This window comes from Triturus cristatus, chromosome 6, assembly GCF_964204655.1.
Source record: "Triturus cristatus chromosome 6, aTriCri1.1, whole genome shotgun sequence".
NCBI classification, from domain to species: Eukaryota; Metazoa; Chordata; class Amphibia; order Caudata; family Salamandridae; genus Triturus; species Triturus cristatus.
Genome location: NC_140589.1, coordinates 823,413,787 through 823,438,924, shown reverse-complemented (window position 1 = coordinate 823,438,924; position 25,138 = coordinate 823,413,787). Strand labels below are relative to the sequence as shown.

Below are 25,138 nucleotides of genomic sequence, written 5' to 3'. Positions count from 1 at the left end.
ATCTAATGGGAAGAAGCAAGAACAAGGGACATTTTTACTTGTCTTATCCAATGAAGTCCATCCCTAACTACACTCACTTTTCTTCTGGCGAACTACCCTTTCGTCGAGAACCCAAATTATATCTGTCTTTTCCAGGCACTGTCTCATCTCGAAGTAGAATCTGAAATTCAGGGGGCGCCGGGAACTGGGACTCAGGCTCCTGTGAATCAGATGAAGGGGAACCCTGGGCAGCCCTTATTTCTGAGGGAATTGCTTCAGAACAGCATCATTTTCTTCCTCTGTCCGCATCCAAACCAGATGGGCATCCAAGAACGGGAGAAATCTAGGGACCCTCTCGGTTTCGTGGTCTCCGATCGCCTCTTGCACCCAGGTGTCGTAGGGAAGAGGTAGCGGCACCCGTTTACAGTGAGAGGCTTGGATCCAGTTCTTCCGACCTTCCACCCTCACTGCCGTCCTAGTTGCAATGAGGACCAAGTAGGGGCACTTCCATCTATGCTCCAAGCCGTCCTTTCTCTGAAAGCTTCGTATCAACGTGTAATCACCAGGCTGGAATGTATGCCCAGGCCCCTCAGGTGCTGGAGGCAATGCCTCGTATATCTGTTGGTGAATAGAACGCAAGCTTTTAGTAAATTCATACAAATAATCGACCAATAGAGGATAATCAATGTCAGAGAACTTTTTAGGTCTAGATACTAGGCCAGGCTGGTAAATTCCGTTCCGCTTGCGGAATTGGCGGAATTTGGGTAATTTCACGTTCCGCGGAGAACACAGAATTGCCAAAAATTCGGCGATCCACGACTTCGCAGAATTTTTTGCTTGTTCGCGCTTTCAAAATGCGTGTTCGCGAGATATTTCCCCCGAGCACGCAAACAGCGTTCACGAACAGGAAAAAAACATGGCGAACGGGCGGAACAAGCAATTCCGCGTATTCGCAGTACTCTGCGTGCTTGCAGAGATTTTTTACCGTTTTGCGGTGCTTTGCATAGCGCGACTACGCAAATTCCGCCCACACCTGCTAGAGACACCCCACACATTTGCTGGTCCACCGAAAATTACCTCATAGGGAGATAATCCTCTTCTAGAATGGGCTGTCATTCTGGTGGACAACAAAGCAAGGGGTAATGCATCTGGCTATTGCAGCCCAGTACTTTCCTTCACTTTTGCCAACTTCAGGAGAGTACAATTGTACTTCTCAACTAAACCTGCCGACTGAGGGTGGTTAGCTGCATGGAATTTTTGCTGAATATGCAAACCGTCGCATATCAGTTGGATCAATTTGGCGTTAAAGTGGCTTCCATTGTCACTCCAAATAAAATGGGGTAAGCCGTAGTGGGGGAAAAAACTCCTTAATAAGAGCCTTTGCGGTTGCCATGGCGGTGTTTTCTTTTGTGGGGTAAGCCTCAATCCATTTGCTAAAAGCACAAACTACAACTAACACGTATTTCAAATTATTAACTCGTGGTAATTCTATATAATATATTTGGAGTACCTCAAAAGGTAAAGAAGAAGGTGCAAAATTACCAGAAGGTGTAGGGGTACCCTTCCCAGAATTGTGTCTAAAACAGATCAAACAGTATTTCACCAAGTGAGTAGCAACCTTTGAAATATTGTCATTTTGCCCCACAGGATCTAGCAACTTACTAATGCCTTTGGCGCTAATATGGGCTGGAAGTGTGGCTCAATGGTTAGAGCGGCAGACCCTGATGCAGAGGTCTGGCCCGGGACCAGGGTTCAATTCCCGCCTCGGCGGGTCTTGGGCTCAATTTCCTCGGACCTGTTAATTCTCGCCTCGGTGCCTATTCTAATCATGGGTCCCACTCTGCAACTCTGGGCAATAGCTTGCTTAATCTCCACAACGGCCCCAACAGCGCTGGGATGCCTGGCTTCACGTTGGGGGTGCCCAGGAGTGGACATTTCACAGGGAAAAGCCAGGAAGGGTTCCACAGCGGTATGAGTTACAGCGCCAGGAGACCCTAATTGGGTAGCAGTGCGCTTTACAAATACAAACACATTTATATTTACATTTATCATGTGCCATAGTAACTACGGGAAGTACGTATGCATCTGGTAACATCCCTCTCTGTTTCTCGGACAGATCAGTCCAGCATCCCTCATCATCTAGACACCCTGTTTTCTCCTGCCACACTGCCAACTATTCTACTGTTGCTTCACCCTGGATCTCCTTGATATTTGCTAGTGTGTCCTCAAACATCCCATTCTCGGGCACCCACGTAGCTGGGCCCGCCACAAACATCCTTTTCATCTTAGATCTGGCTGTCTCCTTAGCTGTTTGATCTGCAAATGCATTTACTTTCCCCACATCATCAGTAATTGTTTTATGAGCACTGCATTTTACTATTGCCAGTCGTTTGGGAAGAGTCAAAGCTGTCAAAAGCTTCTCTATCAATGGACCATGTTGAATTTTTGTCCCGCGTGATGTCAAGAAAGCTCTCTCTGCCCAAAGGCTTCCAAAGTTATTGGACACCCCGAAGGCATACTGGCTGTCAGTATAAATATTGACAGTCAGTCCTTTGCTTAACTCACATGCCCGCAGAAGGGCTCCAGCTCCGCAGCCTGTGCTAATTGATAAGGAACTTGTGACGTCTCAACTACAGTGCGCAGTGTGGTAATAGCTTACGCCGCTGTAGTGGTGCCATCTGACAATTTGAAACAAGAGCCATCGACATATAGTTCCCCTTGTTGGTCAGATAAGGGAACATCAGTCAGGTCTACCCGTCCCTTCATCTCTTCGTCAGTGCAAAATAAACAATCAAGGACGTACGTGTCCTCTTCTTCCGAAGGGAGGGGTAGTAACGTGGCTGGATACAGAACGGCACATCTTTTGATAGTAATATGAGGTGCAAACAATGTCAGTTCGTATCCAGTCAAACGAGCACTGGTAAGGTGCTGCGTCTTTGTTCTATTCAAGAGTGCATCCACAGCATGCGGTACCATTACTGTGAGATCATGATTGAGAACAAGCCCTGCCGATTGTCTAATAGAGACTGCCGCAGCTCTTAAACAGCTCGGGAGGGCTCTGGTGACAGGGTCAAGTGTAGCAGAAAAGTAAGCACACAGCCTCTGCTTACCTCCAAAGGTTTGTGTTAACACAGAGCGCACACCCAGCTGCTTCGAGTACATACAGCACAAAGGGCTTCTTGTAATCCGGCATGCCAAGCACAGGTGCAGAGCAAAGTGCAAGTTTTAATTGTTCAAAAGCATGCTGACATTCATGTGTCCAGGGCAAGGGTTCATGCACATATTTAGTGGTTAGGTAAATCAAAGGCTGTATTAATAAAGAATAAGAAGGTATCCTTTGCCGACAATACGCGGTGATGCCTATAAGCGCACGCACATCCCTTTGAGTCACGGGGACAGGCATCTTAACAATGGCATCAACTCGTTCAGGTGTTAGCCTCTGACCCTCCTTCGACAGCAAGTGACCTAAATAGGTGACCTTCTGTTGATAATTTTGGAATTTAGAGAGGGACACTTTATGTCCATTTGTCGCCAAATGCATTAACAATTTTACCGTGGCATCCCGACAACCCTCTTCGGTGTCGGAGGCTATTAAAATGTCATGTACATATTGAAATAATACATTACCTACGGGAAGAGAGAGAGAGTCCAATTGACTTTTCAAAGCTTGACTATAAATACTAGGACTTTCTGTATACCCTTGATGAACTCCACAAAATTGGAGGCTCCTGCCAACTAAAGCGAAACCGAATAAATATCGGCTATCAGGGTGGACAGGAATGCTAAAAAAAGCATTTTTCAGATCAATCACGGAGAAATATTTTGCTGAGGAAGAGATCATTGTGAGAAGGATGGTAATATCAGGAACAACTGGAAACTAGGGAATAACTATTTTGTTCACTTCCCGCAAATCGATTACGAAACGGTAAACATCAGGGTGTGCATCAGGGGAATCCACAGGTGCCTTTTTAAGAATAGGAAGAATGGGGCTATTACACACATTCGCTACTGTCTCCTCCACCACCCCTAACTTGATCAAATCCTGGATAATCCGCACAGAGCCTGTTCCCCAGCCTGCAATATTTTGTATTGAGGAATACGAGGGAGCACATCATTATCCTTGATCTTGATAGACACAGGTAGTATCTGTAACAACCCAACATCAGTGTCCCCTGCTGCCCACAAAGAAGATGGTACATCCTTAAACACTGTTTTGCACCATCCACATTAGGTCCAGAGGTCATGTAAACACCAACTGAGGAACAATAAATGGTAGCATTTAATTTTTTCAACAATTTAATCCTAATACATTTTCACCATGATTTGATGTCAACAAAAACGCAGAATCCTCAGTAAAAGGACCAACAGTCAAAGCAAGAGGTTTGGAGATGGGGCTCACAACCAGTATGCCTGAAAAACCTACCGAGACATTATTGTGGCCAGACAGGGCGGCCCCGGGTACCAGTGAATGAGAAACAGAGCTATTCATTGCACCTGTATCCACCAAACATTTCTGTGTCAAACCATGTAGAACTGCTGAGACATAAGGACCACGCTGATCTACAGGAATCTGGACTGGTCCCTCACCCTGTCCCTTGCTGTCCTAGCTATGGAACATCCCTGTAACTCCATCCATATCATAATCATCATGATATTACTGTCTACCTCGGCCATGCTCAATATCAGTGAAGGAAAGGAAGTGGTCCATGTACTCTGAGGCTTGCAACCGAGCCACAATTTCAGGAAGTAGATTTGTAACAAAACTGTTAACAAACGAACAAATCTCACCTTCCACTGACAAATCCTGCCCGATAAAATCCCAAAACACCCCTTCAAACTGAGTAAAAAAATCAAACACACTCTCCTCTTTCTTTTGGGGACATGCTGTCAGCTTATCCCAATCCACTCGTCTGGGTGGAATAAGAGAATGCATGTAGGTAATAATACGATTTGGTAAAGCCAAAATCTCAGCCCTAGGTTTGTCACCAGGCTTCCTTTCCTTATCCCATGCCTTCATCTCATCCCATGTGCCACCCAACTCCACTCTGTGATCCTGTGTATGCACCTGCCTCCTTATATCTACCAGCACTAACAGCCCAAAAAACATCTCAATATCTGCTAAGGTCATAACTGAAGAGGAGGCAGCTTCTGTCACTTCTTTATAATATGCAGTAGGATTTTTCCTGGGGTCCGGTAACTGACTCTTATGGGCAAGTACCTTGCTTCTCTTCAACGGGGCATAGACCCACTGCTCCTGAAAATGAGCCTCTACCCGTTGCTGAGTAACTGTAATGTATTACGCTGCTCTGCAATCTCACTGCCCTTATCAGATACTGAGATACTGGAATCGGAGATCTGTCATATAATTTCGCCCGATAGCTAAGTTATGTCCCAACATTACTATAGACTTCTGCAGGGGCCATACCAGCGGAATATACATGATCTTGAATGTCATAAATAATTTGAGGAGCTTTACCTCCAATACACTGTTCCCACAAACCAATCAATGTAGTTGACATGTGCTGAAGGGCATGTTGTTGCACAAACCGATCAAAATCCTTCATCACACTCCATATATCCTCCAAACTATAAATCACACTATGAGCCCACTGTGCTGCCTGAATTGCAACCATTCTTTTCTATTCCTCACCCACATCAGATCGAGTCATTGCCCGCTCTAATCACTCCTGTGCCGCCACCCAATTTCCTCCATCCGACCCTCGCTCCTGCGTCCTAACACTACTCAATACTGTGGGTGACACATCTAGGGGGACCGCAAAGATGGAGACACAGGTGACAGTGTCAACAATGGCTGTGTGGTAGGTGTAAGAGGAGGAGAAACGGAAACAGGAACAGTTGACACTGCGGGGGTGCCTGCTCACACTGTACCCGTAAATTGCGAAACCGGAGAAGAGATGGATACGGCTGGAGCCGAGGCTGCGGAAATACCAAGGGAAGGCGAGGGAACAACGGAGGACTGAGACAACGGAACTGCAGGATATATTCTTCGTGGGGAATAGGGGGGAGTTTCCAACAGATCCTCCACAAAATGATCCTCTTCCTATCAAACAACATAGGACCTATCACATTGTAATCAAAACTTCCTATCTGTACACTCAATACCCTTCTCTGTCCTTTCTTTATCATAAGATACCACTTTCTGCACCACTGTTTGAATTGCCTTCTTCCTGGACTCTTTCTCAGCACGTATTCGTCTCTGCTTAGCTTCCTTCTGCCATACCTGCAAGGTATCAAACATCAACTGCCTACTTCTTCTAGCAAATAATTTATCCTGTAAATAATTCAATTTTTGTTCATCAAAGGTATCCTGTGGCCACTGAAGCTCAGTATTGTCCCTCGTATACTTGTGCCACAATGTACGAAACATAATAGAGCCAATACCGTGCTTCACATACATATCAAAATTCTGAGTGCCTTCCGGAGACGCAGGCTGCCGCTCCACCAGGCGATGTTCCGCAGAGCAGCATCGGCACCCCAAACACCACACTTTACTCCAACAAGGCATCCTAGCATCAGACACATTCACGTATTCACTCAATCAACACGCGCACACACAATAAACCACACATAAACAAAAAGCTCTCAAGAACAGTCCGTAGACTATGTCAAAACAAGTCAGTCCTCTGACTGCACCAAGACAAGATAGGCTCTAGCCCCAGGCCTTTTCAAGAATAAGTCGAATTCAACAATTGGCCCGGCAGAACGTTAATAAATGCTCTGTATCACAAGGGTCCGCAGACCTACCAAATTAACCAAGACGGGGCCACACTTACCAAGAATTCAAGATAAACTCACCCGGTGCATACAGGTGAAACAGATTATTCTCCACTGCCGACACTTCAGACCAAATGGTCAGATCCAAGGGTTTCGCCTTTTCAGGACCTCGTCCAAGGTGACCGCTAGACGAGGAGCCGCTTGATCAGACAGGCGGGTCAGCTGCGAGAACCGGGCTCTATCGTGTGGGGATCCCCGATCAGCCCATCCAACCAGACACAACCCCGACCTCTACCACCCGACTATAGGCGAGATGGGTCACCTGGTGGAGTCCCTATTCTGGCGCCACCTGAAGAAAGTGACCCTTTTAGGGTCACCCGGGTCACTCTCGACCTCCTCTAGCCTTCCAAGAATGAAGAGTCGATGACTCTGTAGAGAATACAAGCAAACTAGTTTATTCGTAAAATACACTGCAGTGGAGTCCAATCTGACCAGCCGCCTATGATGGTTGACGAGGGACTGACTTTAAACAGCATAAAGTTACATTATGTATGTTGCGGAGTCCACAAAGGCCCGCCTACCATGGAAAAATACTGGTAGGTGTCGTAATACAATGGGGGTATAGAACACAAGTCTTGATTCCGCAGGCTGGTATAAGCTATCTACATTTCAAGGTTGTCTGACCTATCCTCCCCTCTAGCTAGGTGGGAGAAGGCCTTGATCTAAAAGAAAAGGCATGCACTAACAAGCTAATATGAGCATCGAAGAAACTAAACTTACCAAAGGACTATTTCTTGTAAATGAGCAAATTACAGTTTTGAATATGCGAGTAACAGTTTCGATTGTAACAGAACATGGCGTCTTCTCTAACTAAAATGGTGGCACCGATGTCGACCCAACTAACGTGACATCTGTCTCAACTGATTACATCTTACACAAAATATGTGAAAATATAATGTATTAGCCATATAAATGCTAACATAATATAGGGTAAAACACGAGTAAAATAGTAAAACTACGTTTCAATTCTATCAGACCATATATTAGTGACACGGTGCATACATTCAATTTTCTTTTTAAAATGGTTGTCTGGTATGGTTCTGAAATCAAAATTGCAGGGTTTCTGAAAGTTGCTACGCTATTGAAGTCTATGACCAGGAGAACTAGAGTTGCCATGGTTGGTAACTAAGAGAAAAAGTTACATCTATATTACACAGCTGAGTTTCTTGTAGAAAGCCATGCAATTTTATTTTATTTTATTTTAGGTTGTGGATATAGCAATGAATATATTTCCCCACATGCTAATGTTGTTCTAAGCATATATATATATTGTGGTTTAAACATGCCTTTCTTTTTAGGAAATACCATACACCGGCATGCTTAACAAACCAATGGCTCCTGGACGAACAATTGTGATCAAAGGTGAAGTGAACAAAAATGCAAACAGGTAGGTGTATATTTTAATTGACAGATTTTGATGTGCCTTCTAGTTTTATAAACTGTTTATCTGCTTGTTATTCTGATTCATTTAGTCAGTGTAACTTGCCTACTTGTTTATTGTATCATGAAATAATGGTACAGTTTATTTGCAAGTTATATGAAGGCAATTAACAAAAAGAGTGTTAAAACGTAAATTGATGAGTCTTCAAAGTGCACTTCACTATTTTATATATTTGTTTGAAAGTTTTCCTTGGCATCATTTGTTGCCCTGCTCCTTACCGCAGAGCTCTTTGGTAATAAGAGTAGAAATAATTGCATGACTTCAAGTTAAAACTCTGGTGAGGGAGATGACAGCTCTTGGGAGAAGAGAGATGTTACTCCAAGAATACCAATAGGGAACAAGAGTCCCGATATACTGTTACCTTTCGCAGCCCAGGGATGTGGAATTGGAATATCAACTGGTTTGCGAATGGTGTCTCAATTTGCGATACAACCCATGTACTGATAGGTCGTACACATTGCAAATTGTCGATTGCCAGCTGGTCGTAATGTAACCTGCTTAATCAGTATTAATTAAGCTGGTCACATTTTGGATTCGCTGTGAATGCAGTGTTGAAAGTCTGCAAGAAATAGCAGACCTCCATTCCTGCGTTTGCTTTCTCAAACTGGATTTTGTTTTTTAAATACAGCCAATAAAGTAACAGGTACTTCTTTAAAAAAAAGAAAAGATGCATAATTGCAAAGACGTCAGAGGAAGCAGGCAGTGTGGCTCGTTCGTGTTTCTTGCCCTGAACTGCATCATTGGGGCAGCAGTGTGGGTGGCAGGCACTGAAAGGTCAAAAATACTATTCTAACTCCAATCCTAGAATGTTTGGGGAAAGAGGAACTTTTCCCCAAATATTCCAGCAAGCTTATTTAGTATTTCAACTTCTGTCCTAGAATATTTCAGGGACAGTTATACATTCCCCAAGTATTTTTAGGAATGGTTTAAAATTATTCATTTTGAGTGGCAGAAAGTTCTGCCCTGAGGGCACTGCTCAGGGCAAAAAAAATAGGAATACCATATACTCTGAAAGCATAAGCACGACAGATATGCATCTTCAACTGTTGGTCAGTCCAGTTAATGCGATAAACAACTGGCTGTTCTTTTGCATAGAGGACTCTACCTTTTATTAACGCAACCACATTTGTTCAAGGGTGGGCTTTGATGTACTGGGAGTCCTTCATGGCTCACTAATACCTACAAACTCACCTCCACAAGGGAGCAGTCCTGAGTAGTTGGCATAGGGGTCTTATTTCAATAGGATTTGATGGCACATTTTTGCAAGAGACACCACTCTGGTACAATCAACAGTACTTCCAGGCTTTCAGGCAGCAAGTAATGATCTCATGTTAGAGTTATCTGGGGAGGCAAGATGGCGCCTGAGTGAGACGACCACGCCGGTCGCCCCTTGCTGCCGAATGTATTAACAAATAAGGATACTTCAATCCCCACTAAAATTGAAACATATGTCCCGCATGCTGACTCACCGGCTGCAAACTCGTGTCCCTGACGTCTGGCGGACCTTGGAGGCATTTTTCTCAGTGTTTCTGGTCGCTGTCCGGGAAGTGCAGAGAGCGCTGCAGTCTGTGTCAGTGACTGCCTGGGACTGGAGGAGCTTCTGTGCAGACCGGGCAGCTCACGGTGCTGAATCGCACCAAAAGACTCGTGACAGGGAGGATGCCTTCCAAACCCAGTCGCGCGGCATGTCAGAAGACTCTGGAGGGGCAGGCTATTGCAGACCCAAACACCAGCATCCCAGCACAGTGCTCCAAAGGAGGGAGGCTAGTGGGCTGCTGAAACTCCAGCATCAGGACGTCTCTGAAGGTGAGACACACCCAGGATGGCCCCAAGAAAGGTGAGCTACATGAGTCTTGAAAGGCAGCTGCAATCCCAGATAGGGGGGCCAAGGGGGTAAAAGACTGCCTAACTGAGCCCTGGAATCTCTGGGGCAGGAACTGGTTCCGCAGCAGCACAGCGTCACTGACTTTTTGACTACGATCCATCCAGCTAAGGGTGCAATGGTCAATCACAAACAATTAAAAACTAAACAAGTTGATTCTGAGAGTTCTGGGGGGCTGGAGACCCTGCCGGGTACTATGGATGCTTCAAATGAGCTGCTAGACCCTGTGGTTATAGCTCAAGCTAATGTGTGTCAGAATCAGACCACCACTGACAGAATACAGAGCATCAACACCCAGGGAATTGTTTCACCACCTGTACCTGGGCAATCGGCCTCAGCAACTTTGGATATTCATCTGGATGCATCGCAGTCTTCTGTTGTACAAGAACAAACCACCGGCACTACAGCCTCCTTAGATACCAGTATGCTAATTGAAGAGGCAACAGGTCTCAAAGGATTGGAAGATACTTTGGACCTTGAGGATAAAAAAAAATCTGTGACTGATGGTTCCGAAATTAGCTTCTCTAATGCAGAGGATAGTATCAATGCTCAGCTCTCTAGCTCAAGTCTAAGTACCCTACAGAAGAGTACGGTGGTCAGGAAGAAAAGACTTATGAAGAAGTATAGAGACTCTCACCCCTCGTAGTGGGAGGCAGAAGAGAATGCTAGGCCTAATGCAGATCCTACCCTGAAATGGGATTACTCCGCTACCCAGAGAGTTTACCCAGACCTCACGGGTGATGTTGACACCAATACGAGAATGACACAAGTTGAAGAGCCCTCCTTGAAGATGATCTATGAATCTATCAAGCAACTGCAAGAGGAGACTCGAATGTATGGGAAGAAGAACCGATTGGCAACAAAGAAGCTTCAGGGTGCCGTTAGAAAAATGGCTAAAGCCTGTTCGGATATAAACTCAAGACTGACACTGGTGGAAGAACACACCAGTACACTAGAGGTTGGCTTGCCTAGGACTAGGACTCGGGCACAGACTGAGTCTCAGGCAGCCCAGTTTTCAGACCTTCAATGGAAGCTGGAAGACTTTGAGAACAGGCAAAGGCGGAATAACCTACGGCTACTTGGCATAGAAGAAGGAATAGAAAGAAATGATATACAGGTCTATGTACTGAAGCTAATGAAGGGCGCCTTCCCGTAACTCCAGCATTGGAACTGGGAGGTAGAGGTACAGCGCGTTCATCGCTTCCCTTTGACCTCAAAGAAACCAGTGCAACCTGGTAGAGAAGGTAATGCTACGCCAAGGGCAATATTAATCTACTTCGGGAGTTTTATGCTTCAGGAGGTAGTGTATGCAAAGGCACACCCGAATGCCAGATGGACCTTCAAAAATCAGTCCTTCTTTGCAAAACCAGATTTTTGCCACGTTACGGTCGAACGATGATGGAAGTTAAGGCAATTGATTCAGCCTTGTCAGGCCTTAGGGGCACAAGCTTTTCTGATGAACCTGGCTCGATTGAAGATTATACACAAGAACACTACAAGAGTCTTCACTTCACAATTCCAAGCTCAAGAGTATATCGAAAAACTAAAATCCTAATGGCAAGGACAGACTTTCATTGCTTTGGCCATACAGTTTGAAGTAACTAAGAAGTAGATTTTTTAACTCATCATTTTCTTAGCTCTTCATCTTGGGGACCCTTCTCTTTTTGCTTTCTCGTTTAGCTGGGGTTTTTTTGTTTTCCTTTACAACAGGTGGCTGATGTGGAAGGAATTTTGAGGTGTATTAAATTACTGAGTCTAACAGAGGATAGCACTTTTAGGGGTTAAAATAGCATCCACAAGACAGGGGGGAAGACAAAGGTGGAAGTATGCAAGCTGGCTGCAAGGGGGCGTGACTCTCAGGCTCCATCACAGAGACCATTGGTCTGCTTGTCTCACCATGTAGTTGGTGGGTGGGGGTGGGTTTCGAGGGCTGGGAGGGCCATGAGGTGGCAGGGGGAGGGTCATCGGGGGCGGGTCTGAGGGGAAAAAACGATTGGGTTACGAAATCAGGGAGAGGTGGCAAAAAAAAGAAAAGGGAGCAATGTGGGAACAGGTTGGCAAAACATACTTTACATGCGGGTAGCAACGATAAATATCTGTGGGTTGAATGACGCTGCAAAACGAAGGATAGTTAAGGAAAAACTTAAGATGTTGCTTGCGGATATAATCTGGATGCAGGAAACACATGTAGAGGGGACACGGAAGTACCTCTTAGAGCAGCTGGGATTTCAACTAATTGCATATACCACACAAGGGACCAGAACACGAGGGGTGGCGATATTGGCACAGAAGGGGGGGTTGTGTTCAAAGTTTGTTCAACTGATAAACTAGGTCAATGGGCAATTGCTGAAGGCCAAATGCAAGGATTTAATTTTACATTATGCTCAATATATGGGTCGACAGGGGATGATCCCGAAGTATTTGAGTACCTTAATTCTGAATTGACCAAGTGGCCTCTACCGATTGTTTGTGGTGATCTTAATATAATTGGCATTGGGGGGCTATGGAAGGGGAACCCCAGTAATTATAAAGGTCAGAAAAAAAGTACATTAGGCTCTCATTTAAACGATGGAAGATAATGGGCTTGTTGATGCTTGGGCGCAACTTAAACCACAGGATGGGGCAGTACATACTATTCGGCACCGCACAGGGCTGTAGCAAGATTAGATTACTTTCTGGTCTCATCCTCCGTCCTACCCACCTGTATGATTCAGAAATACCCCCGGGTCATGTCCGACCACAATCCCTTGGTTCTGGAGATTCCAAACTTTGTGGGGGGCAGACCGAAGCGCACTTGGACATTTGTGCGGGCCTTGTTGCAAGATCCAATCTATGTTCAACATATGAATAAGTGGCTTGGGGAATTCCTAGAGGACAACAAGGGGAGCGCTCGGTTCGGGATGGTATGGGATGCCTTGAAGGCAGGTATCAGAGGGGAAACCCTGAGCTACTCTCTGAACTGGAATAAAAAAATCAAGCAAAATCTAGAGTTATGTGGGAAGGGTGCATGTGAATTCCTTTGGTCACTTAGTGAGGAGTTTCAGACCCATAAATCCTCACTCGATATATATACCTGCAGCTGGGACATGCCTTAGAGATATATCGAAAAGAGTTAATGCACTGTCCCGATTTCCACCTACTTGAGCCATATTGGTAATAGGTCGAGTAGGTAAACCCCATATCACTTTAATTTGCCAAACCTTCATGATCAGTACACCTGATGTATTCCTCAATTGTAGCTTTGGGCCCACTACACTGCGAATAATGGATGAAAGTAAAAATGACCCCCTAAGAACAGGCCATATCAACCAAGCTACGCTTGATCGAACTTGAATATTTTGATAAAGTCTAATAGATCCCAGAATACCTTTGGAAAATGAGTAAGACTTAGTCCCCTAACTTTCTTAGATGTCAGCATACGACTAATGATTTTTCCAGAAAGATTGGGGCGGTCAGGTGATTCAAGAGTACTGAAAAGTGTTACATGTATCCTGTCAAACATTTTTGGATGGCCTGTCGATCTGTCACCAAAGTTGGGACTCCTGAATGTAATGGAGGACTTGCATTGCGCTCATGGGGTATGGTCTTCAATGGCCCAGAGGTTTTTCTTGATCACGTAAAAAATTGCTAAATATTCGAGATCTGATAAAGCCCCTCCAGTGAAGGAATGTTTGAGGACCAGTGCTCCTTAATAGAAAAATGGTATACCACGAACAAGGTTGTCCTCAGAAACATATGATAATGTGGAACCGTGGTAGTACATTGTATTATTTCACCATCATCTAAATCCTGTTTGCACAGTCAGTTTTGAGATTTTAGGATTACTTTGGTCACATGAATGTTGGAAATCAAATATTTTTCTTGCTACTGTACACAGACGAAAGCTAAATGCTGTGTGAAGATAGCTGTCTGCCATGTGAAACTGCACTGAAAAGATTTTTAGGAAAAAAAGGTCATTAATTACTGATTATTAGAGCAAATCAGACCGAGATCAGGGACGCATCTTCGATAAATTATAAAGAATTATATCCAGGGAACAATCTAACCAGAAGCCAAATAATGAAACAACATTCAGGTAGTGCAGAATTGCTAGCTAGGTCTGAGGGAGCCTAGATACAGAAATCACCTTAAAAAAATAAACACATTATTGGATGATTAATTAACTCAAAAGCCCCAGGACTGGACTGTCTTTCACAGGGATTGTATCAAATATTTAGTATTTCAACATTGGCATCAGAAGCCAATAGTCCAGATTCAAGGACAGCCACTACAAATTTTACATGCAGTATGGAAGGAAAAGATCCACGGTTGTGTAGCTCTTATTGCCCTATATCCTTACTGAATGTGGATTTGAAGATGCTGATGAAAAAGATTTCCTTCAATTTAAGGAGTGTCATCTCTTTATTTGTAGTAGATGAATAGCACATATTGATATTGGTTAGATGAATTCTGTATGATAGTGGCAATGGAAATTATGCAAAGTAAGAAAGCACTGCTTGAGCCATAAAGTGTCAATGTCAAGGAGGCATTTGACTGGGATGGTTGGGAATACATTTAAGGGGTGGACGTAACTTGCGCAATTCCGTGTAGCATTATCATTCACAATTACCTAAAAATTCCCCAAGATTACACAGAATTACACGAGAAGAGTAATTCTGCATTTAGCGCTATTTTCTTAGCGCACAAAGCCCCACTGCATCCGAAGTGGCGTTGAAGATGCATTGTTCTCTAAGAAATATCGATAAATGCAACAGAACACGAATAGCAGAGCGACACGCTCGCTAAATGTGCACTTAGGGTAGCATTTTCCCAGAACTTAATCCGGGCATTTAGCAGTAGAAAATAGCGTTAAATGCAACAGAGCATGAACAGCAGTGTAAGCAGCCACTTGCACTAACTGAATATCCTCTTGGAGTAGGATTTGTTCCTACAGATTATTCTTAGTTATGCAAGCGGGTGTAATTGCGTTATCAGTAATTCCATGTCAAAGAGTAACACAGAAATACTAAAATTAATCAGGTGTAATAAAAATTATGCCCAGACCTAGTGAAACTTTGGGGAAATATAATTGTCAGGTAATCATATTAGAATAATTCAAGACATGTTTAGTACACCTGCAGCTAAGATAGTTTTACATGGCATTATGTCTTAAGAGCTCTAATATCACTAGGGGTACAATACTAAGATGGCCACTCTATCTCTGTTGTTGTTCACCCCTTATTTGTAGAGTGTCATGGAAATGATAACAATGAATAATATATTGAAAGTTAAGGTACTAGAAAATGAATGAAAATTGATTTATATGTGTGATTTTAAATTTTTTATTTTTAGGTTTTATAAAATGCTGACTGAGTCAATAGTGACATCAGAGTGGTTTACATATATGGGTAGATAGATACCTCAAAGTCTGATTCACAGTTCTATACCAGTTCGGAGATAGCTATTTACTAGTACAGAGATAACATGTCCTGCATATTTGGTGAAGATCAGGTTATCTACATAAAAATCAGTTATATAAGGCAGATCTGTGCACAGTGGATGGCTTAGTAAGCAGCACTGTATAGCTTAAGACAAGTGTTCACATGGAACTCATTCTCGAAAAAACAATATGGTAATACAGGCAATCCTGGATAGACTTAATCTCACGAAGAACATTAATATTTTTACAGAGAAGAAATTATGTTCTGATTAAATCTTAAAAGAAAAACCAACCAGTGTTTGGACAAGTAGAATATCATATACAGACCCAGGAATATGTAGACCATTTTAAAGAGTTTTATTCGCAAGACGGCAGAGAAAACAGTGGGCCATTGGATTCAGGGTTAGATCTCAAACTAAAAGCGTTGGCACTGTTAGAGATTTCAGATGGTAAGGCCCCGGATCCTGATAAAATACCAAGTGACTTATATGTACCACAACCTGTACACTCACCAATTCCATCCTGGCAGGAGCTGAAATACCAAAACTCTTGGGATGGGTCTGAAATCATCACGATCTATAAAAAAGACCCCCGAGATGTAATTTTAGCCCGATTAGATTAACCAGTAGCCTGAAGGGACTTTTCTGCCATCAAACCTTTGAAAACATTTTGGAGTGGGAAGAGGGGAATAGAATCTTATCCAACCTTCAAGCTGGTTTCCGCAAGATAACTAGCGTAATTGATCAAATCTTTTGATTCTGTACCGACTAGGGCTGGAATTAAACTCGGGAAAAACTAAGTATATATTTTTTAATCCTTAACAGTCCTATAATGACACTCGCAAAGCTGGCGAAGTAAATATAGTGTGTGTCATGGACTTTGATTACCTTGATGCTAGGTTGATAAATAGCATGTCCTGGCTCCCCCAAAGTGCAGAATAGTGCATCGAAACTGCAACACGACTCTGTAGAGATTGTAAAACTGTACAAGAAAATATGACAGTAAGAACTGTTACCCCGTCCCTAGAAATATAACAGCATTGTGCAGGGCTCAGTTATGGTGCTAAACTAGGTCGTCAAAATCATCGAGACTTGTAAGAAATTGGGTTGCTGGTTAACGGGTTGAAACTCTCCTCAAGCAGCAACTATAATTCTTTTCTGGGTGAAGTCACAAGCAAACCCTAAATTAACCTGTGCTCAGCCCTTCAGTAGCTTGAAACAGAGCTGTCAGGCTTGACTCAGAGGCAATGTGCAAAATATTTGTCCAACACTTCTAACAGTAACACTGTGAAAATACATCACAAAAGGGGCCCTCACCATATTTAGAAAAATAAGGTAATTTTAAATAAATAAAACAAGACCAAATTGGCAGAAATCCAATCAGTTTATCCATAGATATGCAATTTTAAGGATTTCAGTGTAAATGGGGCCAAAGATCCAAAAACGCCAACCACGGCTATCTGGTTGTGAAAAACCGGTAGAAAGTCACAAGTTCAGGCTAAACTAAATAGAGCGCGGGTTGGATACAGGGACCAGGTTAGTCCCACTGAAAATTTACCTTCTCAGTCGAGCGCAAAGAGTCCCCTTCGCGGTGTAGGGGGCTGCGGGGAGCAGAGAAGCGTTGCGGATGATCACTGATGTAGTGTGATGAGCAGTCCGGGAGTTTCGGATGAGCTTTGCTGTAGTCCGAAGATCCTGCTGTCATTGCAAGCGTTTGAGTCTGTGCTTTGCGATTAACTTTGTAGGGCTTTGGAGGGCTGTCTGAACTTCGCGTTGGCAGGCTGTGCGAGTGACAAGGTTTCTTTGCCAACAGGCCCGTTCGCTGTTGCAAAGAGCCCAAATACTTCAATACAACCTCCCTGAGGCCACACCAAGGGTTCAGGACCTGCAAGGCACCACTTAGAGGTCAGGGGCTTTCTCCAGCTGGATTTGGGTGCTGGTCCAGGTGGTTGTGAGCCTGTTATGTACGTGTGGCTTTGGACAGGAGGCCATAACACTAGCTCTGGAAGTCCAAGTTTTAGGTGCAGGTCTAATCCCTGTGACTTAGGCAGCAGTCCAAGAAGGGCAGCAGTCTTTTTAGCAGCAAAGCAGTCCTTTTTTCGGCAGAGTATCCATAGGTACAGAAGCATACTCCAGGGTTGGTTTCAAAGGTTCTGTATTTATAACCTAATTGTGCCATTGAAGTGGGAGAGAAACATCTAGAGGTTTCCATTTGAAGTCCCCAGGCGTCCTGCCTTCCCTGTCCTTGCTCCAGACTAACTACAGGGAGTATGCAGCTCTTGGTGTGGAGGCAGGAAAGCCGATTCAAGTGTAACTTGGGCTGGGTCCAGCTACGCTCTCTCATCCTGCCAGCAATAGGTTGAACATGTGGGTACACAATCAGAGCTTAATACAAATTTTTAAAAAAATCAGTGTGTTTCCCAAAATGTTTCTTAAAGGGCGCCACCCACGGCCACAGTTGGGCCACTCACGTCCACCATTGGCCCCACCCACTGCACCGTAGGTGTTGCCCCACTTTTAATGGTGCTTACAACAGACCAAAAAAGTAACCTTTGTAGAATTTTTGTATTGGCTGGTTCTGGTGGGTGGATTGACAAGTTACACCCCCCATCCCCATGGAAAATTTAGTTTAAAAAAAACAGGGGCAAATGGTGAATCCAAAGTTTTTGACAGGACAATAAGGGCATATTGTGATCTAAAAGGACACTATAGAAATATTGTGATCATTTTGTAGTGAGCCAGGCAAGTCTTGCCTTCCCCAGTAGTAATTGGGGCTTACTCTATTAAGAGATTTTTGGAAAATGATAGGGAAAGTGTTTTTTTCAGCACATTTTTCCCTAAAAATAGGCTAAAGTAGTATATCTATTGCATTTGTGTTTAGTGTAAAATAAAGCTGCAGTGGATATATTGTCACATTTACTTAACCAATAAAAATATACTTACCTTTGAATTCCTAACGGGTTTTGGCCATTTACAGTACAATGCAGGTATCTGAAAGCATTTGCATTGTAGAAAAACTTTAACGGCTGTTCTTCTGTTGTTATTTAATTTTCATTACAAAATCTTTTACTTCTTTTTTTACTTTCCTACCTGTCAAACTACACAGCTGCTGACTTGCCATTTATGTTTGACAGTAGTAAGAATCTTCCAAAAGAAGACCCATTTTCCGTGTGTTTCCTTATTATACAGACAGGAAAATACATAGTTTTCTGTCTGCATTTATCTGTAAAAATCAGTAGAAACCAAACTGGGAGTCTTAACTCTAATATTCTCGTCTCTGAATTTTGAAGCACCTTCTTTCTCCGTAATGTTGGAGCCCCACTAAGGGTACACCAGATTTTTCCTGTCCTTTTAAGATCTGCTTGTCTTTAACAGTAACACTTTCTTTGAGCTTTGCTTCTTTTTTAGGTCTCTTCATTTTTTGAGAAACATTATGTCCAGTCTGGAAAAAAATGGAAATGGTTTCATTGACACAAGTCAGTGTGAAGTTTGTGTTGGAAACTATTGCTAAGTCTATAACCAGTGTTGCACAAGGTAAATTAGCCAAAAAAGTTATATTTGCTTGGAAGCACTCAACTCTGAAAGAAAGTCTCAGCTTCTAATTGTGCAGAGTCTGAATGCCATAATCCGTGCAGGCTCTGTTGCAGAGGGATAGTGAGATGAGGAGTATGAAACATCTGTTCTTTCTAATAGGTAAATATATTCCTGCAGGAAATTTAAAGTCATAGATTATGTATTTTTTCAGTGTTCCAAACTAATGGAAAACGGATAAGAAGCAACTAGGTCAAAAAAAGTTGAATAATTTTTTTAAGTGCTTCATATAGACTTGGCCTAGGATAAAGTGTATATTTTTAAAAATAAAATACCTATCTCATAATTCAAACAAATGGTGACCCCATACATATAGGCTGTGCTCTACGTTTTGACAAACAAAGGACCAATAAAAAGTCTGTGATACACAACTTTGGTTGTATACTGAATATCAACACCAACAATATTCAAATACAAGAATATCGAGGGGCCAAATATTGAAAGATAAATTCATATAGTGAAGTATAAATTTACTCTTCGAAGCTCCACATCTATGTGCCTTGAAGACCTATTTACCGCATAGGTACATATATCAATATTCACTGAAAAAACGCAGGTTGCGGGGATGTTATAGTTAGTTGGACATTTCACACGTAAAAAAACAGAGAAATTCATCCGTTATAGTTAGTTGAGCTAACTATAACTCGCGCCCCCGCAATGCACTGCTGATGACGTCCCATATTACACCACTCATGACATGGTCAGTGACATCACTGATGACATCTCAAATGGCATCACTGATGACATCACCCAGTGACTGAGTGTTTCTGAAAAATGTAAGAACGTTATCTATATATACACGCCAAAGTGTATTTGAAGAATGAGTGAGTGTATGAGTGTCTGTATGGATGATTTTGTGGGTGCGTGTCTGACTGTATACGTGAGTGATTAAACGTGTCTTAGTGAATGTATGGGTGAATGACTAATCTGTGAATGTCTGTATCAGTCTGTCAGTTGGTGTGTAAGTGGCTGCATGGGTTGGTGACTATCTACATGTGTCTATATGGTTAATTGATTGGTTGTCTGAGTACCTGTATGGATGCTTGAGTGTATGGGTGGGTGGGGGTGTGTAACTCCCTGCATGGATGTGTGAGCGAGTGATTGAGTGGGTGTATGGGTTCATGATTGCATCTGCGAGGGACTGTATGTGTGAGTGAGTACGTATGGCTGTGTCGGTGAGTAAATGGTTGTCTCAGTGGTTTATGTGTGAGTAACTACATATGTGAAAGGGAGTATATGAGTGTTGGAGTATATAACTAACTATATGTGAGAGTGAGTGATTGTGAGAGTGGCTGTATGCATGAGTGTGTGCTTGTGTCAGTGATTGTATAAGAGAGTAAGTATGTGTTAGTATCTGTATGAATAAGTGAGGTGTTGTGTGTATAACTGTATAGGGAGTGTAATTGATTCTTTGCATGACTGACCAGGTGTGTGAGTAACTATGGATGAGTGGTAGTGTGCTTGTGTCTGTATGGGTGTATGACTGCATGTCATAGTGGCTGTATTGATGAGTGACTGATTGTATGAGTGACTATGGGTGAGTGAGTAGATGTATGTGTAGATCTAGGAATAGGTGAGTGGGTATGTACTAACTGGTATTAGTGTGTCTATGGTTTCGAGAATGGTATTCTGTATTTTAGAGTGGGTGTATCAAAGGTTATATTAGGGTGTGAGGAGGTGCATCAGATGATCACATGGAAGATGTCATCAGTAATGTCATTTGAGATGTCATGACTGATGTCACTGACCATCTCATGAGTGATGTAATATGTGACGTCATCAGAAGTGCATTGCGGGGGCGTGAGTTATAGTTAGCTCAATTAACTATAACGGCCGAATTTCTCTGGTTTTGTACGAGTGAAATGTTCAACTAACTATAAAGTCCCTGAAACCTATGGTGTTTTCAGTGAATTTCAAAGGTTTTTTTAAAAGCTCATTTCTAACTATAACGTCCTTGGAACCTATGGTTTTTTTCAGTGAATTTCAAAGGTTTTTTAAATGCTAATTTCTAACTATAACGTCCCTGAAACCTATGTTTTTTTCAGTAAATGTCTAAGGTTTTTTAAATGCAAATTTCTAACTATGCCTACAGAGGTAGGACATGTGCAGAAAGAGGATGAAAGGCACCGAAATAAGCTAGAGAAATGCAGAAAGAGGCAAGAGAAGTCCAGAAAGAGGAAGAAAAGTGCAGAAAGAAGCAAGTGATATGCAGAAAGAACCAACAGAGGTGCAGAAAGAGGCCTTGTTGCAAAGTCATCGTGTGCCCTGGCCACCCCCCAACCTTTTGCTGACTAGTACTGGTGGTAACTGACTCTGACTCACCCTGGGCTCTGTCTAACCAGGCCCGGAGCCAGTGCTATGCTGAAAGACACTTAGAATACAGTGAAAACACCTACATACACTAGGGTAAACTATTGGTTGGGGTACCCCTGTGATTGGCATAACCTCCCCGGTAAGGCCCTAGTACATAAAAGGGCAGGTGGATTAAAACTACCTCTAAGTCCCTAGTTTATAATAGGGCATGGCAGTTTAGAGGCCAGGAGCCCTTTTCTGCACTTCCAAGTGTGCGCTGCTGAGCCCGAGGTCAGTTTAAAAGTAGCCCTGTCTGAGCAGAAAGAGGCAAGAGAGGTGCAGAAAGAGAGAAGGGTGGAGAAAGGCAAGAGAGGTACGGAAAGAAGAAAGAGAGGTGCAGAAAGAAGCGATAGAGGTGCGGGAAGAGGGGTGCAGAAAGAGGCAGGGGAAATATAGAAAGAAGCAACAAAGGTGCAGAAAGAAGCAAGAGAAGTTCAGAAAGAGGCAGCAGAGCTGCAGACACAGGCAGCAGAGGTGCAGAAACCGGCGGAAGAGGTGCAGAAAGAGCGAACAGGGGTGCAGAAAGAGAGAAGAGGGGTGCCGAAAGAGGCAAGAGGGGTGTAGAAATTTGCAAGAGAGGTGCAGAAAGAAGCAACAGATGTGCAGAAACAAGCAAAAGAGATGCAGAAAGAGGCTAGAGGGGTGCAGAAAGAGGCATGAGAGGTGCAGAGAGAGGCAAGAGAGGTGCACAAAGAGGGAAGAAGGGTGCAGCAAGAGGCAAGTGGGGTACAGAAAGAAGCAACAGAGGTGTAGAAAGAAGCAAGAGCAGTGCAGTAAGAACCAACAGAGGTGCAGAAAGAGGCAAGAGCTGTGCAGAAAGAACCAAGACACGTGCAGGAAAACAGAAGGAGGGTGCAGAAAGAAACACAAGGGGTGCAGAAAGAAGCAAGAGAGGTGTAGAAAGATGCAAGAGAAGTGACGAAAGAAGCAACAGAGGTGCAGAAAGAGGCAAGATGGTTGCAGAAAGGCAAGAGAAGTGCAGAAGGAAGCAACAGAGGTGCAGAAAGAGGCAAGAAAAGTACAGAAAGAGGCTAGAGTGTTGCAGAAACAGGTACAATAGGTGCACAAAGAGGGAACAGGGGTGCACAGAGGCAAGAGAGGTACAGAAAGAACCAACCCAACAGAGGTGCAGAAAGAGGCAAGAGCGGTGCAGAAATGTGCAAGAGAGTAGCAGATAGAAGCAAGAGCAGTGCAGAAAAAACCAACAAAAGTACAGAAAGAGGGGGCGTGGCTTGCAGCCGAACGTAAGGGCCGCAACCTAGCCGAGCTCCGGCCAGCACGACCACATCCCGCATTAATCCGGACACATATCCTGCTGGAACATACCCCCCAGGACTGCTATGAGCATCCGACCTCGGCGGCAATCTCCGGACCGAGTCTGAAGTGGAGCGGCAGCGGCAATATCGCTCTACGGGCGAGTGAAGACGTGAGGCCTGCGGCTGGGAGCGGACCCGGGGTCTCGCGTTACTAGAAGACCTGCGGCCCGCCTGGACTGGCAAAAGGAGGCGCTGTGGGGCAGCAACGATTGGGAGGCTGCCCTTGGGAGACGGCGTGCTGCATCGCAGTTGGGACCGTCCGCGCCAGTGTTGCGCGCACCAGCGGTGAAGCGTCCTGGGACGCCGGGAGCGCTCCGGTCGCACTCGGCACATCGGCAGCCCCCTGAGCGGGGGAGTATGTGGGATCTCAGCGGCCCGATCCCCGGACAGGCGCAATAATACTGGCGCGGGCGCTCCCCCCCAAGGAAGAAATACTCAGAAGTAAGGAGGCAGGAGGGTGAGGAGTGACAGTAGCCCTGGAGGTCCGGCCCTTCCCTCCGTCCCTCTTGAGGTGTGGACTGATCATGGGCAGGAGGAGGTGTGTGAAACAATGAAGGACCCAACTGAGAACCCTGGGTCCTGACTGCCTAGATTAAAGTACCCCCTGCAATCCTAAAGAACCCTGTCCCGCCTGCCTGCACAGAGAGAGCGTGAATTGTGGAGGTTGGGGAGGCGCCCACATAATTAATCCAGGAAAAGACGAGACCGAAGGGGGAGCGGTGAATAAGAGGTCAACACGAGACGGCTGATCTCCCCCTGAGTACCTCCAAACAATAAGGGGATTCGTACCAGAGTTGCACAGACGCCAGGAGGGAGGCCCTGGGACCCACGCGCGGAGAGCCACTTCCCCCCGAACCCCCCCTCCCCCCTGGGGACGGCGTACTGGACGGCGACATCCCCAAGGAGCGACGCGCCAAAGATTTTGAATCTGCCAGGCTGGAAAGGCCTGACACCGGCCTGAATCAGTGGTGCCTCACACCTGAGCAGGAAACCCGACAGGCCGCAGGGTGACACGTAGTCCCGTGGCAGGCGGCGGTGAGTACTGCGTAGGGACCGCGACCCCGCGATCGAGGCCCAATGGGGGGCCGGGGACCCCGGACGACTCAACAAGCAAAGCTCAACAAATATGCCTTCTCAAAGGATGCGACGGAAGCGACGGCTCAGCGGACGCCTGCGACCGGAGGCGCCGGTTCGGAAGGCCAGCCAGAAGTCACACTACTGGACATCATGTCCGCACTGACAAACGTCCAGACTACGCTGGGGTCCATTTCCTCAGATGTTTCGTTCCTCAGGGCGGACTTCCAAAAGATGACCTCAAGAATGACGGAAGTCGAGACCAAAACGGCGTCCCTCGTCGGGGATACGGCCGACCTCCAGCGAAAGGTCCACCACTTGGAAGAACAGAACCGTATGATGGCAGCCAAACTAGATGACCAGGAAGGTAGATCGAGACGCAACAACGTCCGTATCACGGGAGTTCCGGAGTCTCAAGGGATGCCGGAAATGGACCTCTACGTGGAAGACCTCATCAAGAATAACCTCCAGCCAAGGGGTCTCTCTGGCTTCTTCTCAGTGGAACGCGCGCACAGAATTCCAGGAGGTAGACCGAAACCCGGGGCTCCCCCTCGACCGTTCCCAGGATCTTCAGTTTTAGGGACCGCGACGCCATTCTCCAAACAGCTAGAGTGGCTCCGCCTCTGCGCATACAGAACTCTGTTATCTCTTTCTTCCCAGACTTCATGGCAATAGTCACCAAGCAGAGAAGGAGTTTTCTAGAGGTAAAAAAGGAACTTCAGCGTAGAGAACTGGCATATTCCATGCTTTACCCAGCAAAACTCCGAGTAGTGGCGGATGGTAAGACCCACTTCTTTGATAGGCCAGAAGACGCCCATGACTGGCTGGAGGGCTGGCGGCAAGTTCCCGGGCCGACAAACGGTAAAAGCCAGCAACAACGTCCAAGCATCTCAATTGACATAATAATTGAAACTATTGCAAAGTCCTGAAGGGAAGGGATGTCTGGTGTGCTCCGGATACTCTATCCCCCTACACGCAAGTACTGTTCGTGGGATTAAAGCGCTCTGCACAGTTGGGGTGGCGGGTAGTTGGAAGTCCGTCCAGCAGGGAGGCAGGGTGGGGGGTGGAAGTGGGGGGACTTAGAGTTTGGTACAGTTGGAATTTGTATTTTTCTTTTTTTTAATAGGTTTAGTTGTTACGGGCTGGCACCAGGTACATTGGGGTTATTCACAGGAAATTCACCATCTCACATACACAAATCTAATGCCTCGGAACGACCTTAGAGTCCAGGGGGCCGAATTGCCCGGCTCCACGCAATTGAGTCTGGACGACAATCATAAAGCCTGCCCC

General features: G+C 44.8%; 1 protein-coding gene across 1 annotated transcript in view; it reads left to right on the top strand.

Annotated features, from left to right (window-relative positions):
* Positions 1 to 25,138, top strand: part of LGALS8 (galectin 8) — a 346,545-nt gene that overhangs the window by 240,642 nt on the left and 80,765 nt on the right. Inside the window, exon 8 of the mRNA XM_085611427.1 lies at positions 8,073 to 8,161. Within this exon, the coding sequence (XP_085467553.1) occupies positions 8,073 to 8,161 (89 nt within the window). The remainder of the gene's footprint in view (positions 1 to 8,072; positions 8,162 to 25,138) is intronic.